We start from the raw sequence: 27,101 nt of genomic DNA, 5'->3' as shown, positions 1-27,101 counted from the left end.
CCACTGGAGGAACTGAGTAAATTCAACAAAATAACACTTTCTTTGTTACATTTAGTGCAGTACTCAAGGCAAAAGCAAGACGCTATAAAGTAAAAACTCTAATAAGTCTAATGAAGCATAGTTGTTAATGTAATCAAGGAACCGCAAATTACAATAGTTGTAACATAGCTCCTCACCTGTTCATTTTTGCAAAGCCACACGCTGTTTCCACTTAACACAGTAAAAATTTTGGCTTTATACCCTCTCAATTCAAGATATCCACATTTCTCAGGTGCAGCAGCTGCTTGAGACTGCAAGGCAGGGGACTGTGATTTCAGTGCATTTAACAGTATGCTGATCCAGTCATTTCTCTCCTCTGAAAATGAAGACAGGAGAAAATACATCCGTACTCATATAAATTATACAGACACAGAAACACAGCAAAGGATCTATTCTCTCTGTAACACATCATTTACAGATTCTTTCCCACAACCGCAATCTAAATGCCCCTGCAGTCTGAGCCAATGGCCCTATTTCCTAAGAGAAAAGAAGTAACACTAGCCAGGTGTTCTGTAACTAATACTGATGGCCTCACCTGGGAGCTTATTAGAATGCAACATCTCAGGGCCATTCAGGACCTGATGAATCAGAATCTTCAGTTTAAGAAGATTCCCAGGTAATCTGAATCTATGTTAATATTTAAGAAGCACTCGTATAGATCATTCATGAGACTGGATTTTTTCTTTTATCAGAAGTAATACTGAGACCAGGTAACACATTTTACCTGGCAACTAAGTTACTCAAATGCCCAGAAAATCTTACTTCTGTTACTTAGAGCCTACTCTACTTAAGAGTACGCAAACTTGATAGTCACTCATCCAATCTATTCTCACCAAACAATAACATCTCATTTTGTAAATTAAAATTTAGTCTTCTCCCTCCATAAAAGCGGAATGACCTTCAACTATGCATAACACACTGCGTTATGGGCACAGAAATTTGATCCAGTCCCCAAAGAGCAATCAAAGTTGTAAGTCAAGTTAGATATGAACATGTAACAGAACACAGAATACTATAAGTGTCATAGAAATGATATCAAATAATACACGAGTCAATTCAATGGAGGTACATGATTTGCTGAAGGTCATACAGCTAGTGTAAAATTAACAGAATCAAATGTTTTAACTCTCGATTGTTCACAGCACTAAGGGGGTTGAAAAAGGACTGTGCTAGGTCTTGGAATGAGGAGCATTTGAAAAGACAAAACTGGGGTCCGGTGAGGGAAGAGCAGAACTTTATAACTCTAAACAAAGAAGAACACAAGAACAAAGGCAGGAAGAACCAACATCTGTTCAGGGACTGATAGAGAACCATATTGATAATTTTGAACTCACAAAGAAATAATAGGAAATACGGCTACAGATTCTGCAGTACCTGTAAGGAATTTTGCCTCCAAACTTTATTACAGACGCAAAAAATAAAAAGTCAAGATTCTTAGCAAGGACGTGACATGATTAGCAAGATGATAGGCAGACCAAACTGAAACTTGGAGATCAGGAATAAGGCAAAAGAGGCTTGAAGTACAATGAAAATGGAAACAAAAGGACACTTGAAAAGTCAAGACATTAAGGGATAGAAAAAATGTCTGAAGTTTTGAATAGGTTAGAAGGTATTTACAAAAATTTAAATTAACCGATAGCTTAGTACCCTGACTTGACCAAAGAATGTAGAAGGTTTCATTTTGTTAAGATAACCACCCCAGGTTTTTAGTGCCCTGGCAGCACCTAGGTGGACTGATAATAATGTGTGAATGAAGGTGGCCTACACAAAAGACGATCCATGGAAGTGGATAAATGTCTAAGGTAAAAGGGGAAGAAATGGACAAATCTTGAGGTATGACTATATCTATGAGGCTGGAAAATGGGCTAGCAAAAAACAGAGAAGTGGTTATCAAGGCAAAAGGAAAAAAAACAAAACAAAACAAAAAACACACAACAGAATTCTATGTAGGAAAAATGATCAAGAAGGAAGAGGAAGGAAAGAATAAGCTGGCCCAAGCTTGGAAAATTGGATAGTATCTCAGATCTAAGACCTGTCTGGAAAGAATAACTCCATTGCGGATTGATGTAAGTCTCCATATTAGACTTGCTTACATTCCAAATGAACCCTAAGTTATGTTATAACAAGACTTAATTTTTAAATTGTCTTTATTCCTGCTCACCTTCAACACTACTAAAAACAGTTGTGCCTTAAATGATGAAGGCCAAAGTATGTATTAAATCTCATTCAACAATGCTTTACTGCAGGTATTTCACAATCCCCAGGTAATAGTGCCCACGTATCAGGAGAAAATAATTTATCCAAATTCCTCAGCATCATTAGAAACTAAAGCACATGAAAATATTCAAGTAACGAAGTCAATGTGAATACGCAGCACTGACTCTACAAGTTTTTTTTTAAGTTTATTTATTTGACAAAGAGACAGAGACAGAGACAGAGACAGAGAGAGAGCGCGAGAGCGAGAGCGAGCGAGCAGGGAAGGTGCATTGAGAGAGGAAGAGAATCCCTGACATGGGCTTGACCCCACAAACCATGAGATCATGACCTGAGCCAAAATCAAGAGTCAGATGCTCAAATGACTGAGTCACCCTGACACCCCTAGTGTACATTTTAGACCTACATGAACAGACCCAGACTGCACTATGATAATTTTTTACATTTTCAGTAACAACAACAAACCTTCCATTGGTTATTACTTGTGATTAGTTTCACACAAAATATTCTTGCCAAGTAAACAGCACAGAATGTTTTTTATTTGTATTAATCTGCATAAATCACTTAGTTTGAAATGTAGATTTTTTTTATTGAAAAGAAACCTACCTTAGGTTTTTATTTTCTTTTATTTTTTTATTGAAATATAAACATACAATGGCCTATTAGTTTCAGGTGTACAACAGGATTCAACCATTCTATCCATTACTCAGTGCTCATCAAGGTAAGTGTACTCTTAACCCCCTTTATCTATCTCACGCATTCCGACTGCACCTTGCCTCTAGGCAACCTCCAGTTAGTTCTCCATATGTAAGAGCCTGTTTTTCTCTTTTTTTTCTTTATTTTGTTTTAAATTCTTAAAATTTAAATTTAAGATTCTAAATTCCACATGAGTGAAATCATATGGTATTTGTCTTTCTCTAACTTATTTCATTTTGTAGGTCATAACTTTATGAACTAGGCCAAACTGTTTATGGTTTCTATTGCTATTATGTATCTCAGTTTCTCAGGAAAATAATTTGAAACTGGCATTTGTGGCTGTTAGACTTAAACATATTATGGTTACATCTCAACAAATGGTTCTCTTATAGCCTAGAACTATTACCTAGTTCCGGAGGGCCTCATTTACTAATAGGAAGTTAACAGTCATGAATAAATACAAGAATTAATAGTAACATTCAGTTTATTCTTAATTACCCATGCCAATGGAGACAAACAGTGATACAGATAATTCTAACATAATAAAACAGATTACAAGCATCATTGGTATTTGGCTGTGTAATGTGTGTATCCTTAGACATGAGGAGTATGCTTTGGCAAGTCATAATATTCCAAGTCAAATATTGATTTTCCCTTGGGCTAAATGTCTTGGGCAAAGCAAGATACTATGCTAGCTTCTGCCTACTCTTCACACCAAGGTTCTTTTATTCTTTCTAATAACAAATATTTACTGAGTGTCTAACTTGATCTTAGCACTGTGCTAATAAGCACTATTCCTTAGAGAATATGCTCTGACCTAAACATGGCTTTGCTCAAAGTAGAGCACTCCGGGTTGGAAAAAGGGAAAACAAACAAAATCACTTTCTTATAATTATTCTAGAATGTAAATAAAAGATAATGATCCCCTCAAACTAGTTTTTGAGGTTTTCAGGAATGAATGCCAGCTACTGTAAGAAACAAAAAGTAAAGGGGTACCTGGGTAGCTCAGTCGGTTAAGTGTCCTACTCTTGATTTTGGCTCAGGTCATGATCTCATGGGTTCATGGGATCATGCCCCACATTGGGCTCTGCACTGACAGCACTAAGCCTGTTCAGGATTCTGTCTCCCCACCTCTCTCTGCCCCTCCTCCACTTGTTCATGTTCACTCTCTCAAATAAGTAAACATTAAAAAAAAAAAAAAAGTTAAGAAACAACAACAACAAAAACCAACAGGAGAGACAATATTCTCTGACCACTGCATTTAGGAGTAGGCATATTCATTAGCAGCATAAAGGATTGATTATACTAGGGATAATTATACTTGGGCAACATGAGGGCTGTGTATAAGATTAGTGACAGAACCTAATGCTTCAGATGGACCTTTACTTTTGATATGCTAATATAACTGAACCAAAAAGTCCTCAATGTAACCCATGATCAATTTTAGGGAAGAAAGTACCTGCACACACCATGGCTGTTCATAAAATCAATAACCATTCATTCACACAAGTATTTCCTGAGTGCCTACTAGGTTCCAAGACCTATTCTGAATACCAGGAATGGAAGCGTAAACAAAACAGACCACAGCCTTACTCTCCTGGAGTTTGCCCTCTGGTCAAAGGAGGAAGGCAATAAAACACAGATATGTAATCTATTACACATTGACAAGTGCAAGGGGACAAAGAAAAAGCAAGGGATGGAGCACATAAGAAATATAAACTTCTTAAGCTGGGTACTAGAAAAAGCCTCAGAAAGAAGGCAACGGTTAGGCCAAAACCTAAAGAAAGAGGAAGTGATGGAGCAAGTCAGGAGGATGGCTGGTGGAAGAGCATTCCAGGTTAAAGAAAGCAGCAGTCAGTGTCAATGCCCTGGAGCAACAGAAGAATTGTTGAAATGCAGTGAGTGAGGGAGAGCCCAGAAGGAGATAAGGACAAACAGACCAGAACCAGAGCACGTAGGGGCTCTTGGACAGAAGTACTTTACTCTCAGTGAGATGGAGAGACAACACAGCATCTGAAGTGGATGGACGTGATCTGACTTCTTTGATGAATGATCCCTGACAGCTGTGTAGAAAAATAGGCCTGCAGTCGATCAAAGGAGGTTATTACAAAACCCAGATAGAGGCAGTGGCTTGCATTAGAGTCGTAATGACAGAGGTTTTGAGAATTAAGAATGCAGGCATATTTCCCAAGTCGAAATGATCAGATGTGCTGATGGACTGGATGCGAGATATGAAAGGAGAAGATTCAAGAAAGACTCCACAGTTTGCGACCCAGTATGATAATCCACCAACGTATACAATGGAGAACTTTTTTTTAAAGTTTATTTTTTTATTTTGAAAGAGAAAGAGAGAGCAGGGGAGGGACAGAGAGGCAGAGACAGAGAATCCCAAACAGGCTTCATAGTGTCAGAGCAGAGCCCAATGTGGGGCTAGATCCCATGAAGTGTCAGACTATGACTTGAGTCAAAATCAAGAGGAGGACACTTAACCGACTGAGCCATTCCAGCTGCCCTGACAGTGAAGAACTTATAATTCCCCTGGCTCTCACTCCAGCCAGTTAATGCTCCATGACTCACTTCTAAAAACATTGACTACTTCAAGGCAGGTAAGTCTACTTGTCCAAAATAACTGAGGGAAATATATGTTTCTTACCCAAATGTTCGTTAAAAAAATAAATAAAAATTTAAAAAACAAATAATAAATAAATAAGCTTTGCAGTATCATTGCTGCCACTGGAGGGCTGTAAAATGCTGTCTGGAAACAGAGTCGAAAGGAAAAACAGCTGCCTGCCTCCCAGGGGTTTAGAATTAGCTTAGGTGGACAGGAACATGAGCCTACAGCTGATCACTAGTACTGAAAATGGCCCAGGAACACAAATGACGACCACTCAGAATTCTTGAGCCCTTTTCTAAGGATGCAAACTGCCAACTCAAAACATCACCTTCTTTTTGAAATACCGCATCTATATGTGTGGCCACAGGTGCAAGGGAATACAGACTGGAAAGATCATCAGCGGTTATGACCCTCTGGCCAATTCCAATGGTTCTGCTCCAGGACAAAGGAATCCGACCAAATTTTTTATTTTAGGAAGAGTATTTACAAAACGCTATTACCTCAATATAATTCACTTTCAACTAAGAGCATAACAATACCGCACTAAGAAACATGGGGGAATTGAAGCCCTTGAAACTTTGTGGGAAAAAGTTGCCAAACTGTAACCTATCTAAGCAATGCCAGTGGGGCAATGCAGCAGTTTAGAAATAGGGACACTGGTTACAGGGGAGACAGAGAGTAGCTGTTGTACATAGGATTTTCAGAACCTTCTCATCAAAAATGGAGAATTCATTTCTGCTATGATGTCGAACCATTTTCCCTTTGTGTTCTCAACTTTCATCTTGCTTCTTCATTAGACTGAAGTAAAGTTTCATCTGGCTTAAAGTTCATTAAGTCAAATATTTCATAAGCCACTAAGGTTGATTTCTCAATTCCCAGAGTGTAAAAAATAATCAACCATTTGTATTCAGGAAAGGAGAAAAAAAACCAAGAAAACATACTTAGCATCTTGTTGAAGGTTCCATACTAAATACACAGACACACATACACCATTTACACATGTATACATACACACACACACACATCTAGGTATATCTAGCTTTAAAAATGTTAGTTACTATGTAAAAAGGACTTTCAAAGAAAATAAGTTACTCAGTAATTCCATTTGGATAGTCTCAGTTTTTACTGAAGCAGTATTTTCATGCTTTTAAAACTTAGAGACCTAAAACTTATTTAACAAATAATAATTTATACCAAAGTTTTACTGCAATTATACTATTTATGTATCAATTATGTGATATATGAACTACACATGAACTACATATCACAGAAGGACATTGGTCGATTGTAAACATGTAACTTTGAAACGTGTGGGTTGATACATTCTACTTAAATGTGTCTGTTTAACTTTTAACTACAGTAAGTAAATATGGCTAAACAGATTTCCACACAGGTTGGAAGCTTTATTTAGTATGGTCTGTCTTAACACTCAAGTTATGTGGCATATGTGAAATTCATTTTGAGAAGCCAAGGAGAAAGTGATAAGCACCTCAAAGAAACAGACAGTCACCTTCTGGGCAGAGGAAACCAAAGCATAAGGAAAGATCCTCAGGATATCCAGTCGAGAAGAGAGTATCTTAGGCTTTCCTGGCCATACACTCTGCAACTACTCAGTGCTGTCTGAGGCACAAGGGCAGCCACAGACAATATGTAAATGAACGACAGTGGCTCTGATCTAAAAGGTTTTATTTACAAAAACAAGCAGAGGTCAGATTTAGGTTATAAGCCATGTTTTGCCAACCCCTTCCCTAGACTATAGCTCTCAATGCCTTTTTAAATAGCAAATCAAGTAAGAAACACTCTTTCCATTACGTATGTACAACAGATACCTAGGTAGCTCTCACAATACAATGCTAACTACAAGCGAGGCACTTTGATAGTTCTTACTCTATTCCATGTTCGTTTTTCTGTTTTGGGGGGATTTTTTAAAATACCATCGGAAACCACTGAGTTGATCTCACAAATGGCTAGTGATTCACAGTGAAAAAAAGCTGCTTCAGTGTGAACAGCAGCTGGAATTTATGAGTTAGTGATTATCCCAAGGAATAATGAAAGCTTTCTAGGAGTATATAAGATTCATTGAATGTTTTCATTCATTCATTGAATGAATGATTCACTCATTCATTTGCCATGCACTGGTATATGTTCTAGGAATCTAGCAGTATTTAGTAAGTTCTCCATATCACCATTATTCAATTAAGTACCAAGAAGTATTTTCAAAATCAAGCTGAGCTATAATCTATACTAAAATAAAACCTTTACAATAAATTAAAATTATAATTCTTTAATTAATGAAGATGGCTTTACCTATATTATTTAAAAGCAGTGAGTATGTTACAATATATAGTAATGATATATTGATAGTCGAAGTATACAACAGAGAACTCTTAGCTCTCCCGGCTCTCCCTCCTTCCCACCTCCAAAAGTCAGAAAAGATCTAAGGATTTAAAATGACTTCATCCACAGCCCAACTACATGCCATCTAATTTTCACCATCAACTGACCTATAGCAGATGATGAAGGTAAAAAGAATTTAAAAAAATATAAAAGATGTTCCAAAATCTGTTTCAGTATGACATGTGTTCAGTTAAACCTGCCTAAGGAAACTTCCATAAAACCAACTTTTAATAGTTAGAAAAATGTTTTTGCATATCAAATAACTACTCTGCATTATCAAAACAACAGCTAAAACACGGACTCTAGGAGCAGAGATTTTTGCCTACTTTTTTTTTTCCACTGCCATATATCCAGAATTTAGAGGAATTCTTGTCACTTAGTAGATCCTAAGTATTTGCTGCATGCAAGAATAGTAAAAAACAAATGATTTGTCAACTTGTTTATTAGGGCATTCAAAAGAACATAAAACGTAAATTATTTAAAAGTAACATATTTAAAGATTTCTTGACATTTGCAGCTTAATTGGTTTATCAATCTTCTGATTGGTCAGAAATCAATGTCTGAGTGTTTTTACAAAGATAAAAAAATCATCTTACCTTCTTTTTCTACTCTAAAAACAAAAGTTCTTTGTGTTGTAACAACTTCAAATTTGTTGTCTCCTTGAACTCGTACCGTAGATATAGCAGAAAGAGGAATTATTCCTTTTGAATACTTCTCCTGTGTTCGTTAGAGAAAAAAATAAATAAGACAAATTAAAATTCAATTCTCATGACCTTATCAGAAATAGAATGGTAGCATATTTACAGGTGCTTCTTTTTCATAATTTTAAGCTAAATTTTTTAGATGACATACAAATAGTACATATATCCTCATTCACACCTAACACCTCAGAAAGGAAAATATTAAATGGCCCTTTCAAGTAAGATATCTTTTCAATTTTCTCATCTGGAATTAAAAATAAAAGGCAAAGAATCAAACACAATTGTAGTAGACCAGCAATATACAGTTCCAAAAACCAACACTATGTTTTTTAAAACAATCTGATCAAAATGATCTTATGGTGTTTGCAGGCATCTGCTGGCCATAATGGGTACTGTAACTAAACTATTTCAAAACTACTGCTATTACACATTGTGAACAAAATGTATCTCAAACCCCAGATTGCTGGATTGTATTAAATATATTACTCAATGGTTCTAATCATTATCTTAATATCACAACTGCATCACTTTACCTGTAATTCCCCAATAAAAAAGACGAAAGAATTAAAAAGATGGATAGGACTGTTTGCAACTGGCACATACGTATTACAACTGGGGCTGTATGCAACTGGCATTTACATTTTATCATCTTGCTCAAGAAGATCTTCCTGAAGACTCTTGGTAGCTTTCTCTGTCTTCATTTTTCTGGATCCACCAACACCATTCATCACAATGACCACCCCGCCATTTCAGCTATTTAGCTATTAAGTGTGTAATATTTACTGGGCCTCGTGTTGGAAAGAAAATTCCAGGGGCAGCTGGGCATCTCAGTCAGTCAAGCAGCTGACTTTGGCTCAGGTCATGATCTCATGGTTCGTGAGGTCGAGCCCTGCACTGGTGTCTGTGCTGACAGTCGGAGCCTGGAGCCTGCTCTGGATTCTGTGTCTCCCTCTCTCTCTGCCCCTCCCCTGCTGGCACTCATGTGTGCGCACGAGGATGTGTCTCAAAAATAAATAAATGTTAAAAACATGGGGGCGCCTGGGTGGCGCAGTCGGTTAAGCGTCCGACTTCAGCCAGGTCACGATCTCGCGGTCCGGGAGTTCAAGCCCCGCATCAGGCTCTGGGCTGATGGCTCAGAGACTGGAGCCTGTTTCCGATTCTGTGTCTCCCTCTCTCTCTGCCCCTCCCCCGTTCATGCTCTGTCTCTCTCTGTCTCTCTCTGTCCCAAAAATAAATAAACGTTGAAAAAAAAAAATTAAAAAAAAAAAAGAAAATTCCAAATAGTATTTATACATTCAAGGAGTCTCAAACTGAAAGCCCAGCTAATGTAATGAAAGAAAAGTTTAAAACTGAGCACAAACCATGGAATATACAGGTCCAAAGATGGGAACTCTCAGCTCTGCTTAAAAGAGATCAGATGTGTTTTCACAGACATAATGATACTAGAGCCTGACTTGAAGAAACCTTAAGTTTACCAGATAACCGGTTAGACAGCATTAATAATAGAGGTGTAAGGAGAGAAATAAGAGGATCCACAGTGTAGAGTCAAAAGAGGTGAATCTGGAAACATACATCAAAGGACACATTTCGAAAGATCTTAAATATCAGAAGAATTTGAACACATCTTTATGGGGCTTCTTCTACTATTTACACCATTATTCATGGAACCCTCATTTTTGAGCAGACCCCAAAGTATCTGAAGCAACTTGTTAGGAAAAAAAAAAAAATCATTAAACCATTCCATGCAGATTTCGCCTCGGGTCATGATCTTGTGGTTCATGAGTTCCAGCTCCGTGTCAGACTCTTGCACTGACAGCTCAGAGCCTGGAACCTACTTCAGATTCTGTGTCTCCCTCTCTCTCTGCCCCTCTCCTGCTCATGCTCTGTCTCTCTTTCTCTCTCAAAAATAAATAAACATTAAAAAAAATTTTTAAAGGGGCACCTTGGTGGCTCAGTTGGTTAACCGTCCAACTTTGGCTCAGGTCATGATCCAGCTCCAGTTCGTGAGGTCAAGCACCACGTGAGGCTCTTGTACTGACAGCTCAGAGCCTGGAGTCTGCTTAGGATTCTGTGTGTGTCTCTCTCTGCTGCCCCTCCCCTGCTTGGGCTCTGTCTCTCTCTCTCTCTCTCACAAAATTAAACTTTTTTTTTTTTTAATTTAAACCATTCCATGCAGAGAACAAGTGCCAAGGACATATTCCTCTCAGTGGCAAACTTCTGCCATGCATACCAGAGAGGTAAGGAACAGTCACCGTCAGCAACATGGTGTTCTACTGGGAGGTTATCCTCTGCCAGTTGACAAGATACACTATACTATCCTGTTTCCCTCTACTCCTTTGTTGGCTTCTTCTCTTCCAATGCCTCTGCTCCAATCTGCCATCCCTGACTACTATATGTATACATCAAAGCTCTATGCATTCAACACCATTTAAAATGCCAATGCCACAAAAGCTTTCCCACATCCCCTCACACAGCCAAAACTGGTAAGATATCTGAACTGTAATTGAAGATGCTGAGTGGGCAACCTCACAGAAAAAGAAGGATGTCAAGAAGTAAGTACAAGGCAGCTTTTCTTCTCCTGGTTTTCCTTTTTGTTTGTTTGGGGTTTTTTTTGTGTATATTTTTTTGTTTTTATTTTTTATATTTTCTAAAAAAATCCCTTCTTACCAACTTTCAGCTACCAACTTTCTGAGGAAAATTCTCAAATCTGTTTGGTCAACTCCAGCCCCATATTTCAAGTCGTCAATTGTATATATAACTATCCCATAAGCACCTCACACTTTAAATCATCTCCTGAAAACATACCCTTCCCCTCTGTAACCTGTTCATTAAATCTCGCTCTTCTAGTCAGTCTTAAATAGTCTTTGATTCGTGTCAATCCTTTGCACCCGCATAATTCAGGACTCTCTCTATAGCGACATACCAACTTCCTCCCTTCTACTCCCGGACTCTCTCCAGTCACATGAACCTTCTTTGCGGTTCTAACACACCATGTTTCTGCCCAATACAGTGCCTTTTCTTACTCTGTTCTTCAAGGAATGTTGTCCAAATCCAGCTTCACATAGTTACTCCCTCTACATCCTTCACATTTCAGCATAAATAGATGCTCCAGAAGAAATGTTTTCTGACCAGCCTCTTTTCACCTGGTCAGATAACCTTAATTTAAGCTAAGAGCAACCTGCATTTGTCCTTAATAGCAATTACTAACTACAATTCAAATGGTGATTTTTATATTTACTGTGTGATCATTTGATTAATAGTCTCCCCAAAGACACTGTGGGTCATATGTCTATTTTCCTCATACCTTTCACATAATCAGCACTGTAGAAGTATTTTCTCAATGAATGAATTCTATGACCAACCAATCACAATCATATCAAACTCTGACAGCTCATTTTTCATATTTTTCTAAATTCATTTTTAACACTTCCACTGGCCAACACAGCCTACACCCAGATAAATTAATGTCTGATTTACTGCATACTCCCCTGATTTGCCTCCCTACTTTCAGCTTCTTTTACTTCTAATCTTCCTCGCATGTTATTGTGCAAATGTCATAGTTGGAATAAATTTTAAAAGGCTTCATTGAGGGGGATAAAAAATGGATCTTGAAGTTTACACAGGATTCTGATGGATGGCAACGGTTCAGAACGTTCAGATGAAAGCACAAAAACATGCAGGCGAAAATACAGGAAGAAAGGTATGCTCACGTTCCCCACAGTGTGTACCCAGACACCACTGAACAAAGTCATGCAAAGAAATACGTGACTGGCTGGCTTAAAGGAACCCCAATGAATGCAGGTGGGTTATGATGGCAATACTAGGCAAGACTAGACCACTTGGTGCTACAGGAATAAGAAAAGTGGGAAAGTGTCTCCCCAGTGTCAGGAACCTCAGATGTGGGAAAGAGCATAGTACCTTTGGGGACAGCTCGAGGACCTCTCTGGCTATACATCTATAGTGGCAGAGAGCAGACTGAGAAATCTACAAAGTCCAAAAACATTTACACTTCATCTCTAAGGTGATCCATCCTCAAATCTTACTTTGCTTAAAAATTACAGGAGCTTATAAAAACATATCTCCAGTGAGATGATTAAGCATTTGTTGAGTTAAAATGTTACCATTAACAAGGAAATTTTCCTTCCTCTAGATCTGCTTCACGAGATTAAAAAACAGTTCCTTCAAAAAAGTAACCCGCCCACATGCTCATAATAGTAGCATATTTAACAGGTAAGTACGCTGTAAGAGAAACAGAAAAATCAATTCCCCCGAGTGATAAAAATGTACTTAACAAGCTAATTATCATGTCTCTTTAACCTCAGGAAGTTATAGTTTCTCTAATGGCTCATTTATCATCTGAGATCCCAAGAAATCTCATAATCGTTAATACTACATAAGTTGATTTTACATTCACTTCTAACAACACATGATAAAGACAATGTAGAGGAGAAAAAAGACAACAGGCTCAGAATGATTGTGTTTTTCAGAGTGCAAAATTTTCCTTAAGGACAGAAATTGTAAAGCATCCCTTGAGCCCATAACAGACAGATATCAAGGTCAAGTCTGTCACTTATCTCCTACCACTTCCAGACAATGAAACGACCACAGGGCAATTCTGCCCACAGCTGAGTGAGAATAGGGGTGAGTTAGATTTCTTGGCAGGTGACAAGATATCAGGGCTGTTGGGATAATGCCATTTTCAGCAATACAATGAAAACGTTCTTGCAGAGATGTGACTGAGCAGCACTGACAAAAGGGAAAGAAAACCAGGGAAAATGCACAGGTGTGCCCAACCACACACTCCTCGGTTGCACCTTTAAAACACTGAAAAGCCTAACTATTGGGTGCACGTGCCCAATAAAACTACACACTCATCTGAGACAGCAGCAATTGCCACACCTGCGCCTTCTGGACACTGGCCTTAAAACGCCCTCTTCCCAGTCCTCCAACCCAATCCACTCTTCTGCGAGAGGGTCACAACGGAAACTGTATCTCCTTTTAGGCAACATTCCAATGTTTTTATTTTTTGCCAAGATGAAACCAATCATCTTGATAGTAAAGGAATGAAATGCCACAGAAAATGATTCAAATTTTTAAAAAATTGTTAAGTTAGAGAATTTATACACGTTATTATTTTTTTTTTTTTTAAACAACGTTTATTTATTTTTGGGACAGAGAGAGACAGAGCATGAATGGGGGAGGGGCAGAGAGAGAGGGAGACACAGAATCGGAAACAGGCTCCAGGCTCTGAGCCATCAGCCCAGAGCCCGACGCGGGGCTCAAACTCACGGACCGCGAGATCGTGACCTGGCTGAAGTCGGACGCTTAACCGACTGCGCCACCCAGGCGCCCCTATACACGTTATTTTTAACATGAACTTTTTACCACAATTTCAAACCAAGGCTGCATTATTTCATTGTATCAATATATAAAAATGTGACAGGCACTCATCTCACTGAAGCTGAAATGAGCTTAAAATTTTTTTTAATGTTTATTTTTTTTAGAGAGAGTGCACGCAAGCAGGGGAGGGGCAGAGAGAGAGACACACACAGAATCCAAAGCAGGGTCCAGGCTCCGAGATGTCAGCACAGAGCCCAACACGCAGCTCAAACTCAACAAACTGTGAGATCACGGCCTGACCAAAGTCTGGCGCTTAACCGACTGACCCACACAGGAACCCTGAGATGAGCTTTTAAAGGACAAACAGAAATGAGTCCAGTTGGACACAGATACCAGAAATTCTCTTTCCCAAATGGAGATAATGAGACCACTGCCAATAGAGCCTCATGGCATGGAAGCCTGTCTCCTCCTGAATAGACTTCCCCTCATTTCGATCAAACCAGAGAATGGCACAGCTGCTGAAAAAAACTAGAGGTCAGATTCAGCCACACAGACCACATCATACCCACCAGTGGCACAGAAACTCTCAACGTTCAAATGTACAAGCAAACTAAAAACAATAGCTGAGGAAAAAAAAAAAAACAGCTTTCAAAAAATATTGATCCCACCATCCTGCAAACCTCCAAGAGGTGTGTTTAGGGGCACCTGAGTGGTTCAACCAGCTCGTGAAATCGAGCCCCACGTCGGGCTCTACACTAGCATCACGGAACCTACTTGGAATTCTCTCTCCCTCTCTCTGCCCGTACCCTGCTTGTGCATACATACTCTCTTACTCTCAAAATAAATAAACATTTTTTTAAAAAATGTGTTCAAATTTATTTGATGCTTTATTTGGATCTCTGCAAATTGAAACCAAATAATTAAATACTTCTCTAAGCTTTCTATTGTTCTTAATATTGTAGCATGTAAGTGTATGCTACTTTCTATCTAAAAGCAAATTCTCTTCTGCCTTGTAGCACTGAAGAATAAATATATACAAGGGAGTCTAAGTTTCTATTCAAGCCATAAATATCACAATAGGAAGTGAAAATCTCCTTATGAGAAAATAATGTTAAGTTATAAGCTATAAATAAGAAAATGTGCTTCTGTGTTAAATGAATATGTTAAGGGAATGTACGTAGTTAAGACTATAAAACTACCTGATTTTAATTAACCAAAAATATGATATATTTATATGTTCCAGCTTTTCATTAAGGAAACCATCAAACACAGAGAAGTTGAAAGATTTCTACAATGGACATCCATATATCCTCCACCCAGATTTGACAACTGTTAACGTCTTCAGTTTCTGTCTTACCTAACTATATGTGTGTGTGCAAATATATGTATTTGTAAATATAAATATGTAGATAAGTAACCTGTGTCAAACACGTGCAGATATAACATGTCAAATATTTCAGCCCACATCTAAAAATACAGACTGTGTCATACCTAATGAAGACATGATCAAAACAGTATCATGTGGGTAAGACTCACTTGCCTAAAAACTAAACTGGGACCACTTTCACATCAAGATATTCAATGAGCTCTAACCCCAAAGAACCTTCTCAGCTTCATCTCCCACAATTCTCCTTCATATACTCTATTTTCTAATCAGAAAATTGATTTCCCACCTGGACATGTTATTGTTCTCTAAATAGGCATGTTCTGTTCTCTCTAGTCTCAATGTACAAACGTTCCTCTTTTGTCAAGACTCATAGCAAAAGAAATCTCATGCAAGAAGCCTTCTTTGTTTATTCTATACCCTTCCAGAGTACAAAGTAACCTCTCTGTGTTGCCATTTCCTAGTTGTAGTATCCTCTGGTAAACATTCTTTAGTGTTCTCTAGGAGAAAGACCATTTCTTATCCATCCTTAGGTCATTCACAATTCCTATAGTTTGTAGCAGTTACTCCATAAATAATTGCTGCATGTATAATTTTTTTAATCAAAATTGTATATGTCAAGGAAAAGTTAAACTATGAAAAGAATGTTTCACCCTGCATAAACTCTTTTCACGTTGATAATCCAACTCCTGTTCTTAAAAATTGAATTGCTTGCTTAGTATACTGAAATACATCTTATATGTGTAAGACAATCTTTGAGAACTACAAAATGTACTTACCTTCTCATTATTGTAATAAGAAATGCTAAGGCCATCAAATTTCACCCATCTCTTCTGAAACATGCGTTTTCTGTAAGACATATGAAATTGTTATTGGACATTCAAGTATCATGAACTTGGCTTTTAAACACATTTGTAATGTAACTGTGTTGAGTACATTCCTATTTGTTGTTAATCAGTGTAGAAAACACTAGGCTATGACAATGTACAGTTTTGGTAATGGTATGTAGCTAATAATACATAAATGACACTTCCTAATCAGTTAAAATAGGTATTTAAAACAATGATACTGTCGATACTGGCACAAAAATAGACATAGATCAAAGGAACAGAATAGAGGTCCCAGAAATAAACCCACATTTATACGGTCAATTAACCTACCACAAAGAAGGCAAAAATATACAATGGGATAAAGACAGTCTCTTCAATAAATGGTGCTGGGAAAAATGGACAGCTATATGCAAAGGGATGAAAGTGGACCACTTTCTAGCACCATACGTAAATATAAGCTCAAAATGGATTAAATACCTAAATATGAGACCTGAAACCATCAAAATCCTAGAAGAGGACATAGGTAGTATTTTCTCTAACATCAGCTATACGAACGTTTTTCTAGATACGTCTCCTAAGGCAAGGGAAACAATTGCAAAAATAAACTACTGGGACTACATTAAAATAAAAAGCTTTTGCACAGTGAAGGAAACTATCAACAAAACAGACAATCTACTGAATGAGAGAAGATATCTGAAATTCACACATCTAATAAAGGCTGAATATTCAAAATATATAAACAACTTACACAACTCAACACCAAAAAAGCAAAGAATTCAATTAAAAAATGGGAAGAGGACCTGAATAGACATTTGTCCAAACAAGATATTCAGATGGTCAACAGACACAAGAAAAAACATTCAACATCACTAATCAGGAAAATGTGAATCAAAACTGCAAAGAGATACTGCCTTACAGCAGAATGGCTACAATCAAAATGACAAGAAATAACAAGTGTTGAAGATGTGGAGAAAAAGGGACCCTCGCGCACTGTTGGTGTAAATGTAAATTGGTACAACCACTGTGTAAAACAGCATGGAGTTTCTTCAAAAAATTAAAGATACCATATGATTGAGTAATTCCACTACAGAGTATTTACCAACAACCAAAAAAAAACCCAAAAAACAACAACAAAAAAACCCCACAGGATTCTGGGAAAATATATGCACCCCATGTTTACTGCAGCATTATTTACAACAGCTGAGATATGGAAGCAACCCAAGTGCCCATTCATAGATGAATGGATAAAGATGTGGTGTGTGCACATGTGTATACATATACATGTATACATATACATATATATACAACAGAATATAATGCAGCCATAAAAAAAGGAGATCTCGCCATTTGTGACAACATGGACGGACCTAGAGAACATTACGCTAAGTGAAGTAAGTCAAACTGAGAAAGACAAATACCTTACGATTTTACTCATATGTGGAATCTAAAAAACAAAACAAATGAACAAAAAGCAGAATCAAACATAAACAGACAACTGATGGTTGCCACAGGGGAGAGGGGTAGGAGGATGGGTAAAATGGGTGAAGGAGAGTGAAAGATACAGGCTTCCAGTTATGGAATGAATAGGTCATGGGAATAAAATATACAGCAGAGGGAATACAGTCAATGATACTGTAATAGTACTGTGTGGTGACAGATGGTAGCTACACTTGTGGTGAGCACAGCATGACTTACAGAGACGTTGAATCACTATATTGTACATCTAGAACCAATGTAACATTGTAGATCAAATACAAAATTTAAATAAATAAAGCCATGATACTGTTAACAGTATTAGTATCCTCATTCATAAGGCTGAGTGCAAAACAAAGTGTAGTCAGAAACACTATCATTGCACCCATTTCCCTGATGGAAATAACCCTTTAATAAGGACAATACAGGGGCACCCAGCTGGCTCAGTTGGTAGAGCATGTGACTCTTATTCTCATGCTGGGGGTAGAGTTTACTTAAAAATTAATTAATATTTAAAAAAAGAGAATATAAACTTTCATCCTTCATTAAGCTTATAGCATTTATTTTATTTTACCTTAACTTTTGCTTTGGAGCATTTAGCAATATTTTGCTAAAATAACAAAGCTTTGTCAACTGAATAAAAATTATTTAATTTTCATCAAATGAGCTGAAAAAAGCCCTGTATACAAAACCCTTTACAATCATCCAAAATTCGCTAAAATATTAACATTTTTCAAAAAGAATCAGATGAAAGGCAAATACAGTTTAAAATGACTACTAAAAATAAGAAACAAAGCAAAAAATGTAATCACATGTTTCCTATTTAGGTTGGAAAGAAAAAAACTTTTTCTGACTATTTAAGAGAAAAATGAAGAACCAATTTCCACTTGGGCTTCGTTTTGTTTTGTTTTGTTTTGTTTGTTTTCAGAACCCTTCCCTGAAGTGAGATAATCCTATTCTCTAAGTGACTTTTCTCTACTTGACACAATATAGATACTTTTAGCTTTTAACACAGATCATCTATAAGAGCTAACTTCCTGTTTCAATAAAGCCATTTGTAAACAAACATGTAAATAACAACCATTTTGTAGTTTTCTAACACACTTCAAATAAGGGATTGGTATAATATTATGCGGTTTTTATAAGATTTAAAGATAGAAAAAGAACTTCTAGAAGTATGGAGACCTTGTCTTCCCAGCTGTTTTCTGAGCTGCAGAAAGGGAGCTCAAGCTTGTATTTCACTCAAGTGAAATACAGTGAGCCTCCCACACTGATCTATTCTGCTTCACATAAAATTAGAGCAAACCTGATCAAATTGAGAGAAAAGTTTCAAAGTTGATCAGTGCAGACATTTCCACATAGAAGCATTCGAATTACTTATGAAGTAAAATAAAGACTTTGAAATCATAAGCAAAACTAACCAGTCAGCTCTTTTTTCATCATCTTTCTGCTTCTTTTTAACTTCTCTTGGTCTGTGTTTTCTTACAGAAACACCCAATGTTTCTGTAAGAAGGTATTATGCTAAGTGAAATAAGTCAGTCAGAGAAGGACAGATAGCATATGTTTTTTACTCATATATGGAACTTGAGAAACTTAACAGGAAACCATGGGGGAAGGGAAGGGGGAAAAATAGTTATAAAAAGAGAGGGAGGGAGGCAAACCATAAGAGACTCTTAAATACAGAGAACAAACTGAGGGTTGATTGGGGGGAGGGGCGGGGAGAGGGGAAAATGGGTGATGGGCATTGAGGAGGACACTTGTTGGGATGAGCACTGGGTGTTGTATGTAAGCGATGAACCATGGGAATCTACCCCCAAAACCAAAAGCACACTGTATACACTGTATGTTAGCCAATTTGACAATAAATTATATTGAAAAAAGCAGTAACATGTAAGTATTTTAATAATCTTACATTAATGTAAGATGTAAATAATATGAGAAAATGTGTACAGTGGGGTATGTAGAAGGGGCTATTTGGAAACTGTACTTTCTGCTTAATTTTCCTGTAAACAATGCTGCTCTAAAAAAAAAAAGTCTATTATTAAAAAAATTAATTCCCAGCATTAAACATTAAACATAATGAATATTACTTATAAACATAAGAAATATTAAGCACACAATAATAATACATTGAACAAATTAATCACTTTGTACTCATGTCATGTTGATCTCTGTCATACTTGAAGTCAGGTAAATACAGATCTTCCCACACAATGTCAGCAATAATTCTGTAAATCAAGATTTTGTTGTGGATTCTACGTACCTTACATTATGAATGGTGGTAAGATGAGCTCAACAGTATATATAACCTTCCACTTCAGAATAAAAATAATCACCATCTGTAGGGAGATCTTAGAACCTTCCATTACCCCTCTATTCCTTTTGCTAACTACTTCTCTTTCAGAGATCCCCCATACTACCTACACAATTATTCCTTCCCTGATGAGCTAATTCAAAGCAGATGACAAAATTATCCTCCCTCAAAGCACTCTCTCCTTTTCCTCCTAACAAAGAGCACAATCTCTAACTGTATGTACATACAGTTGCCCAAATTCTGCCTCCCACACCGTATCTTATGCTTTCCAAGGACAAAGTCCAAGAGTGTTTCATCCCTTACTACATGATCAGGAACTGACACAGAGACAAGTATGGCACCAAAAAAAAAAAAAAATCTGTCGAATGAATGAGTGACATGATCAAGCATAGTTCCTTTAGCAAGATGACAAACCTCAGTGACTAGAACTCAAGTAATTGGTACCTTAAAAAAAAAAAAAAAAAAAAAAAAAAAAAAGGTTGGCACAAGACAGGAAAACTTCTGAAAACTCAAAATTAAATTCCAAGTTTCAAAACCTGCCAAAGCATAGAGTGAAGAAAGTTTAGAGCCTACTTTAATGTGTTTTACTTAAGATTGTTAACTGCAGCCATTTGGACTCCCAAAGCTTTCTTAGAATTCCATCACCAACCTGATACACAGTTTGGGGTCTGAGGCATCATCCAGGAGTGTAACACTTGTATCCACAGAAAAATGAGAAGAGAAAGAGACAGGACAGACAGTTTAGGGGTCAAAGATACCACCAACTGACCACATCTCTCGGGCACTAAAGACCAAAGACACACTCTATTCTTGGCTCTCTGAGCAAGGCCTCAACCAAAACCTCAGCTGATAGGAGACTTACTAGTCTCCGAGGTATTTTCCCAACCATTGAATTTTCACAACTACCTGGTAACTTCTAGATGTGTTCAGCCATTTTAGCTCAATATTTTTAAATATTATTAAATCCTTCTAATAATCCTATGGAGGGACAGGTAAACAGGACAAGTCCCAGCCCACAGGGGAATGGAATGAAAAGCCACAGGGTGTAGCAACTGAAGAAACAACCATTCTGTAGTTCGAGAGAGCCACTGGGCAATTCTACTAATGGTCCTTTCCTTCTGCTGCCATTCATTCATGCAGGCAGCCATCAAATCCGTTGGTACCTACCCAGTGGACACAATCCTACAGCCATATTGCTTCCTATCTCTACACTGGTTCTTGCTCGCGCCTTCTCAGAGGCTATTTTCTCCACTTAGAATGCTTCCGGCCTATTCTTGACATGGTTAGCTCCTTATCCTTGAAACATCAGCTTGAAAGTATCCCCTCCAAGTAGTCACCTGACTGCCACCTAAATCCTACAGAGCTCCTTGGTCTCTTGATCCATTTCGTCACTTAATGACACCTAGCAGATTTTGGAATTCCATATTCGCTTTGCTTCACCCATCTCCCATGCTGGAAATTGAGATACCTGAGTGCAGAAAGTATTTGTTTATCAATATAAAACCAGCAACTGCCACAGTTTCTAGCAATAAAATGTGCTTAATAAATATTTAATGAACACAGGAACATATTTTTCACTGAAAAATGCTTACTCAAATCTGCATTATTTATATATTCAGAAGACAAACACCACTAAAACATTTTACCCTTAATTTCATGTTTTGCTTTTTTCAAATACTAAAGATCAGGGTTTTTTTTTTTAAATATGACAAAATAAAAGCTTTGTAAAATATTTTGTTATTAAAGAAAAATTAGAGCCTACAGAAAGCTTGGAAAATTCATCATTAAGCTTGGAAAATTCATCACTAATATCCATGTAATTTAAAAATACATTTTTTATGTTAAACACTTAAAATATACTTTGTAAAAAAGTATGCATTTGACATGTTATTAAAAATACAAATCAATACAAAATGTTTCCAAACTAAATTTATATAAATATTGTTTAATCTATTTTTTCCATAAAACACATCAACATTCAATTAACTGTTTTCTGCATGTAAGTTCAATACTGGATTATAATAACTGGTAATTAAATATAAGAACATACATTTATATCCTTTCTCACATTATTCTCCTTTCTAGCAAATGAAAACTCAGATTTAATGTTGGTAAACCCTACATATTAATTAAAATTTCAATGAAATAACAGGGAGAACTTAAGGTGTTTCAAATTTTAAAATAAATATCAATGAATACTAAATTTTTAAGAACTATCTTTTCTGTGCAACGGTTATATAGTTCCCTCACATTTTTAAAAAAGACTATTAGATATCAGCCAGCTAATTCCACTGGAATTACGTAAAATCAATCTACTACACACAATTAGAGGATACAAGAGTAAACATTTACTCTGATGTAACTTATGCTTTTCCCTAAAATTTTGCTTTACAGCTTAATTTGCTTAGTAAATGTTAAAAAAATAAGACAGGGTATAAAATACAGTGTCATCCAATACTGTGTTTCTACTGTCACAGGACACAAATTAGATATGAAATAACAATGAATTACTACACAAGAAAGACATTTTTAACGCATCAATTAAGAATTTATTTGCCATAATAATCCTCATAATAAAAACAGCAAACGGTTTGTTGTGCTTTGTTCTAGGCCCTGCTGCAAGGCAAAAACAAATACTAATTCATTTAATCCTCCAAGCAACCACATGAGGTAATATTACTATTCCCATTTTACAGATGAAGGCACACAGGCACTGGTTAAGTTGAAAAACCTTGTCACACAACCAGTAAAGAACGTATCTGTGAGTCAGATCCATGCAATCGGATCCCAAAGTCCATGCTCTCAACTGCTACACAAAATAGATTCTAGTACGTTTTATAGCAAGCCATCCTGGACATCCCTTTCGGCAGTGGTAACATTTGACCTCTACCCATTTTATATGTGAGTTCAATTTTGCAAAGTGCTTCGGAATTCCTTCAGGAAAAAAGGTGGCGCAGACACGAAACATATTAGCCTAGGTTTTATCCTATTTTGTTTTTAGGGTTCTGAAGGGAAACATTTCTTTAAGAAGCTTTTTTAGAATAATTTATAAGTCTTGTGCCCACGTTATTGAACGAATTTCTATAAACTCTTCCCTTGAGCTCTAGTAGGGCAGCTGGTGTGAAGTTTCAACTGCGATCATAAATACAGCCTTACCACCTGGTGTCAGTTTTTGTTGTCTCAAAACTGTGTTATCTTAAAAATTCTTTTTTTTAACAACAGTGCATATACAAACAAATCTGGATTTATCAAGTACTCACACAGAGGTATTCCTGTTTTAATTTCATTCTTAAGTGCCAACAGGGTTGTGGAGATTTTTGTTTGCTTTTAAAAAGATGTAACATTTTAGCTTAAAAAAAATCCCCAAATCAAATAGGTATGGTAACCAATATTAATGTAAGGTGGCAAAGGCTACCAAATTGTCATTAAATATGACACAAATGAAATGAGCCTCAAAGGCACTAAGTCAAATTTATGGCTTTTATTAATCATGGAATTTAAATCATCACAAACATACTTCTCAGTTATTCTAAGAAGTATCTAATGAAAAGGACAGCAACATGGTGTTCCAGGTTTGTCTGCCTTGTTTACATAATCCTGAAGAATTACATGCAAATTTTATCTTATTTGCTACTCTAACCCTAACTAGCCTCAATGTTTTAGAACTACTACAATTTCCAAAAGTGTAGATTTTTGTTTATCTAATTACTCATGTTTTGATTTAGCTAAGTTTTTATTTTATCTACTCTTTTAAGTATGAGGCTTTTAAATGATTCCGTATTAGTTATGAAGTATTTTATAAATACAGATGCAAGAAATTATTATATTTCTATAAAATGTCAGCACTATCACTTCTTGCCCTTTTGGCTAAGATCAAGTGTAAAATGCTATCACTCTTCTATTCTAAAACACAATTCCTCACTTTTAAGCAAACCAAAATGATAGTTACCAAGATTATGTGAACCAAAAGGAATTGGGGCCAAAAAATCAAAAACAAAGCAAAATTCTCTGACATCCCAGCTTCTATCTCTGCTATACCTAATTCTTTCAATGAGAAAAAATGAATGTTATTTTAATGTAGAATTCTAGGTGCTAAAAAAGCTTTCGGAAATCAATAATAGAGCATTAATTTTAATATGTCACTACCAATTTTTAAATATTCACAAGGAGCTAAGTGCTTATTTGACATGGTATATGAAGAGCTATATTAAATGATTCACAACTATTTCATGGAGTCAGATTCTGTAAACACAAACACACACACACACACACACACACACACACACACACACAAACCGGAAGCCAAATTCTAGTTAAGATGATCAGTTAAAAGCTTTCATTTACCTCTACTTCTCCCAAAGTTGTTTCAAAGGGTTAAAAAAAAAACATAAACAAATACCTATAAACCAACAATGATCAGAGAAGTAGACGAAGGAACAATATTCAGAAACCTTAAGATGGAAAAGGGCTGACTTAGGAAGTTTCAGAGAGCTGATGGCTAAACCTGCAACACATCAATCTGGGAGGAAAACCAATGTACCCACAAAATCTCAGGAAGTCTCAGGCAATGGAAGACATTAAGTAACTCTGGAAGTGACTATGAAGGTGAGGTGGGGGGAGGGGGGGTGCCAAAAACAAGATCTGTTGAGGAGCAATTTAAGAGATAAACTTGTACCCCTCATCACTCCATCCCAGAATCCTCCCTCTCTTCACACCGCTGGAAAAAACGCCCCTCCTCTTGCTCAACAGAAACCAGAGTTTCATTCACTGCATATCACACACATGGGAGAGGGTCTCTGGACTGGGACACTCACACATGACTGACGGTAGGGGGCGGTATTCAAAACAGAAGAATCAAACAAAAGTCTGTGTCATAGATATTTACACTCAAAGTCCACTTTCCCTAAGCTCCCAAAAAGCTGTTTACCAGGATTCATTTAGAAGATAATGGCATGAGGCGTTACCAGGGAAACATATTAAGAGAAGTCCAGCAAGATCATCTCATCTTACAAGAAATGAGTAACAGGACTCATCAGAACCTGTTCTAAGCAGCTTTGCAAGATCTCACCTTAAAAATGAAACATTTGAGGGGCACCTGGGTGGCTCAGGTCATGACCTCGCAGTTCGTGTGTTCAAGCTCCATGTTGGGCTCTGTGCTGACAGCTCAGGGCCTGGAGCCTGCTTTGGATTCTGTGTCTCCCTCTGTCTCTGCCCCTCCCCCGCTCATTCATTTTCTCTAATACATAAACATTAATTTGTTTTTTAAATGAAACTTTTGAGGGAAAACATCTCTAAGGTAAAATACGGGGAATGACCCCCCCCCCCAAAAAAAATAGAAATAAAATTAAAAGAAACAGACCGAACAGGAAAAGAGAGCCTCAAAAAACATGAACATCTTCAGAAAGGTATTCTGTCCGTGAAGAGTAACAATAAGCTATAAAACAAAGAAAGTGCTTTTTATATTAAATATAGGATAACAAAAAACAAAAGTAGGTTAGAAAATACAATTGAATAAACTTCACAGAAATGAAACACGGAAAAGCTACGTTGTTTTCAACATTTTGGTGTGGGAGGTCCAACGCCAAATTACCAAAAAGTTTAGAAAGAAAAAACAGACTAATTAACAAAGAAAACAAGAAAATCTCCCAGAACTAAAAAAGAGTCTACATATAAAGGGTCAAGAATCAGATTTCTCAATACCAGTTCTATAATACCAATGATCTAAAAGACTATGGATTGCTAATCTGAAGGGAGTATTCTTTCTCATCAAGACTTCTGAGCCATGATAAATTATCAGTAAGCATGTTTAGGAAGAAAAGCAACACTTTGAAAAATGCAAAGTCTCAGAAACTGTCTCCCCTACCCATTGTTTCTGAGGAAGCTCCAAGGAGCATGGGTGGGTATGCTGGTGGTGAGACCATGACAATTGGATATTGAGGAAAGACAAAAACACGGCGCATAGAGAATCCCTAGGACAATAATCAAGAGGACCACAGAATGCTAACCAGCTAATTGTGTAGCAGGACTGGAGAACCACCAGCCCAAACTAAACAGAATTCCTTAGGAGACTGTGAGATGATGAAATTGATATGTATTTTGGTTACTTCACAGATTTATAGTTCTTAGGAAGAAATTTGAGATGAATGAGATTAAAAAAAAAAAAAAAACCCAAGTTAAAAAATCAAAAGTTTTAAATTCCAAGGAAAACTAAAGATCACAAATGAAAGAAAAATTAATCCTATGTTACAGAGCCTCCCATATGAGCATTTATAGTCACAAGAGTATAAAACTAAATACAGAAATAATCTAAATATTTTATACAACTGCATTAAATGGATGATAGACAAGAACTGTGTCTTTGCCAGAAGAAGGGGTGGGGGACAGAGATAAAAATGGATAAACATTAAGGGCGCCTGGATGGCTCAGTCAGTTAAGCATCTGACCTCAGCTCAGGTCATGATCTTGCAATTTGTGAGTTCAAGCCCCACATCAGTCTCTGAGCCCCCGCTTTGCTCCTCCCCTCACCACACATAAGTGTGTATATGTGTGCTCACTCTCTCTCCCCCCCTTCTCTCTCAAAAATAAACATTAAAAAATATTGAATAAACATTATACTATATGGTAGTACCTCAAGAGATAATCCCTAACACTGAAAAGTGAAAGGGGAAAAAATAGCATAAAAATATTATTAAGATAGGGGCACCTGGCTGGCTCAGTCTGTAGAGCATGCAACTCTTGATCTCAGGGTTGTGAGTTCAAGGCCCACACTGGGCATGGAGACTACTCAAAAAAAATTTTGTAAAAAAAAAAATTTTCTTTTTAAACATTATTAATAAATACAAAGTAAATACCAAAAGAAACTACAAAAAGAGTTCAAAGTAGCAGTCTCTTGTGATGATGTGGGAGGGGAGGAAAATTGCTATGTGTTTTTTAACAAGCCACATAGAACTGACACTTTAAACCACATGCTTTTATAATCACCAGAAACTTTTTTTTTAAAGTTTAATGTGGGGGCGCCTGGGTGGCTCAATTGGTTAAGGGTCCAACTTCTTTCAGCTCAGGTCATGATCTTGTGGTTCATGGGTTCGAGCCCTGCCAT

At 36.9% G+C, this 27,101-nt stretch overlaps 1 protein-coding gene across 5 annotated transcripts in view; it reads right to left on the bottom strand.

The window, feature by feature from the left end:
• ARAP2 (ArfGAP with RhoGAP domain, ankyrin repeat and PH domain 2) overlaps positions 1-27,101 on the bottom strand; it is a 209,698-nt gene that overhangs the window by 134,809 nt on the left and 47,788 nt on the right. For all 5 annotated transcript variants that reach the window (XM_047855319.1, XM_047855320.1, XM_047855318.1 and 2 more), the window contains exons 7-9: positions 16,165-16,234; positions 8,557-8,677; positions 177-355 (exon numbers count right to left, since the gene is read on the bottom strand). In XM_047855319.1, the coding sequence (XP_047711275.1) occupies positions 177-355; positions 8,557-8,677; positions 16,165-16,234 (370 nt within the window). The remainder of the gene's footprint in view (positions 1-176; positions 356-8,556; positions 8,678-16,164; positions 16,235-27,101) is intronic.

The sequence above is a fragment of the Prionailurus viverrinus genome, chromosome B1, assembly GCF_022837055.1.
Source record: "Prionailurus viverrinus isolate Anna chromosome B1, UM_Priviv_1.0, whole genome shotgun sequence".
NCBI classification, from domain to species: Eukaryota; Metazoa; Chordata; class Mammalia; order Carnivora; family Felidae; genus Prionailurus; species Prionailurus viverrinus.
The sequence above is the reverse complement of the archived record's forward strand: the minus strand, read 5'-3'. Positions and strand labels throughout refer to the sequence as shown.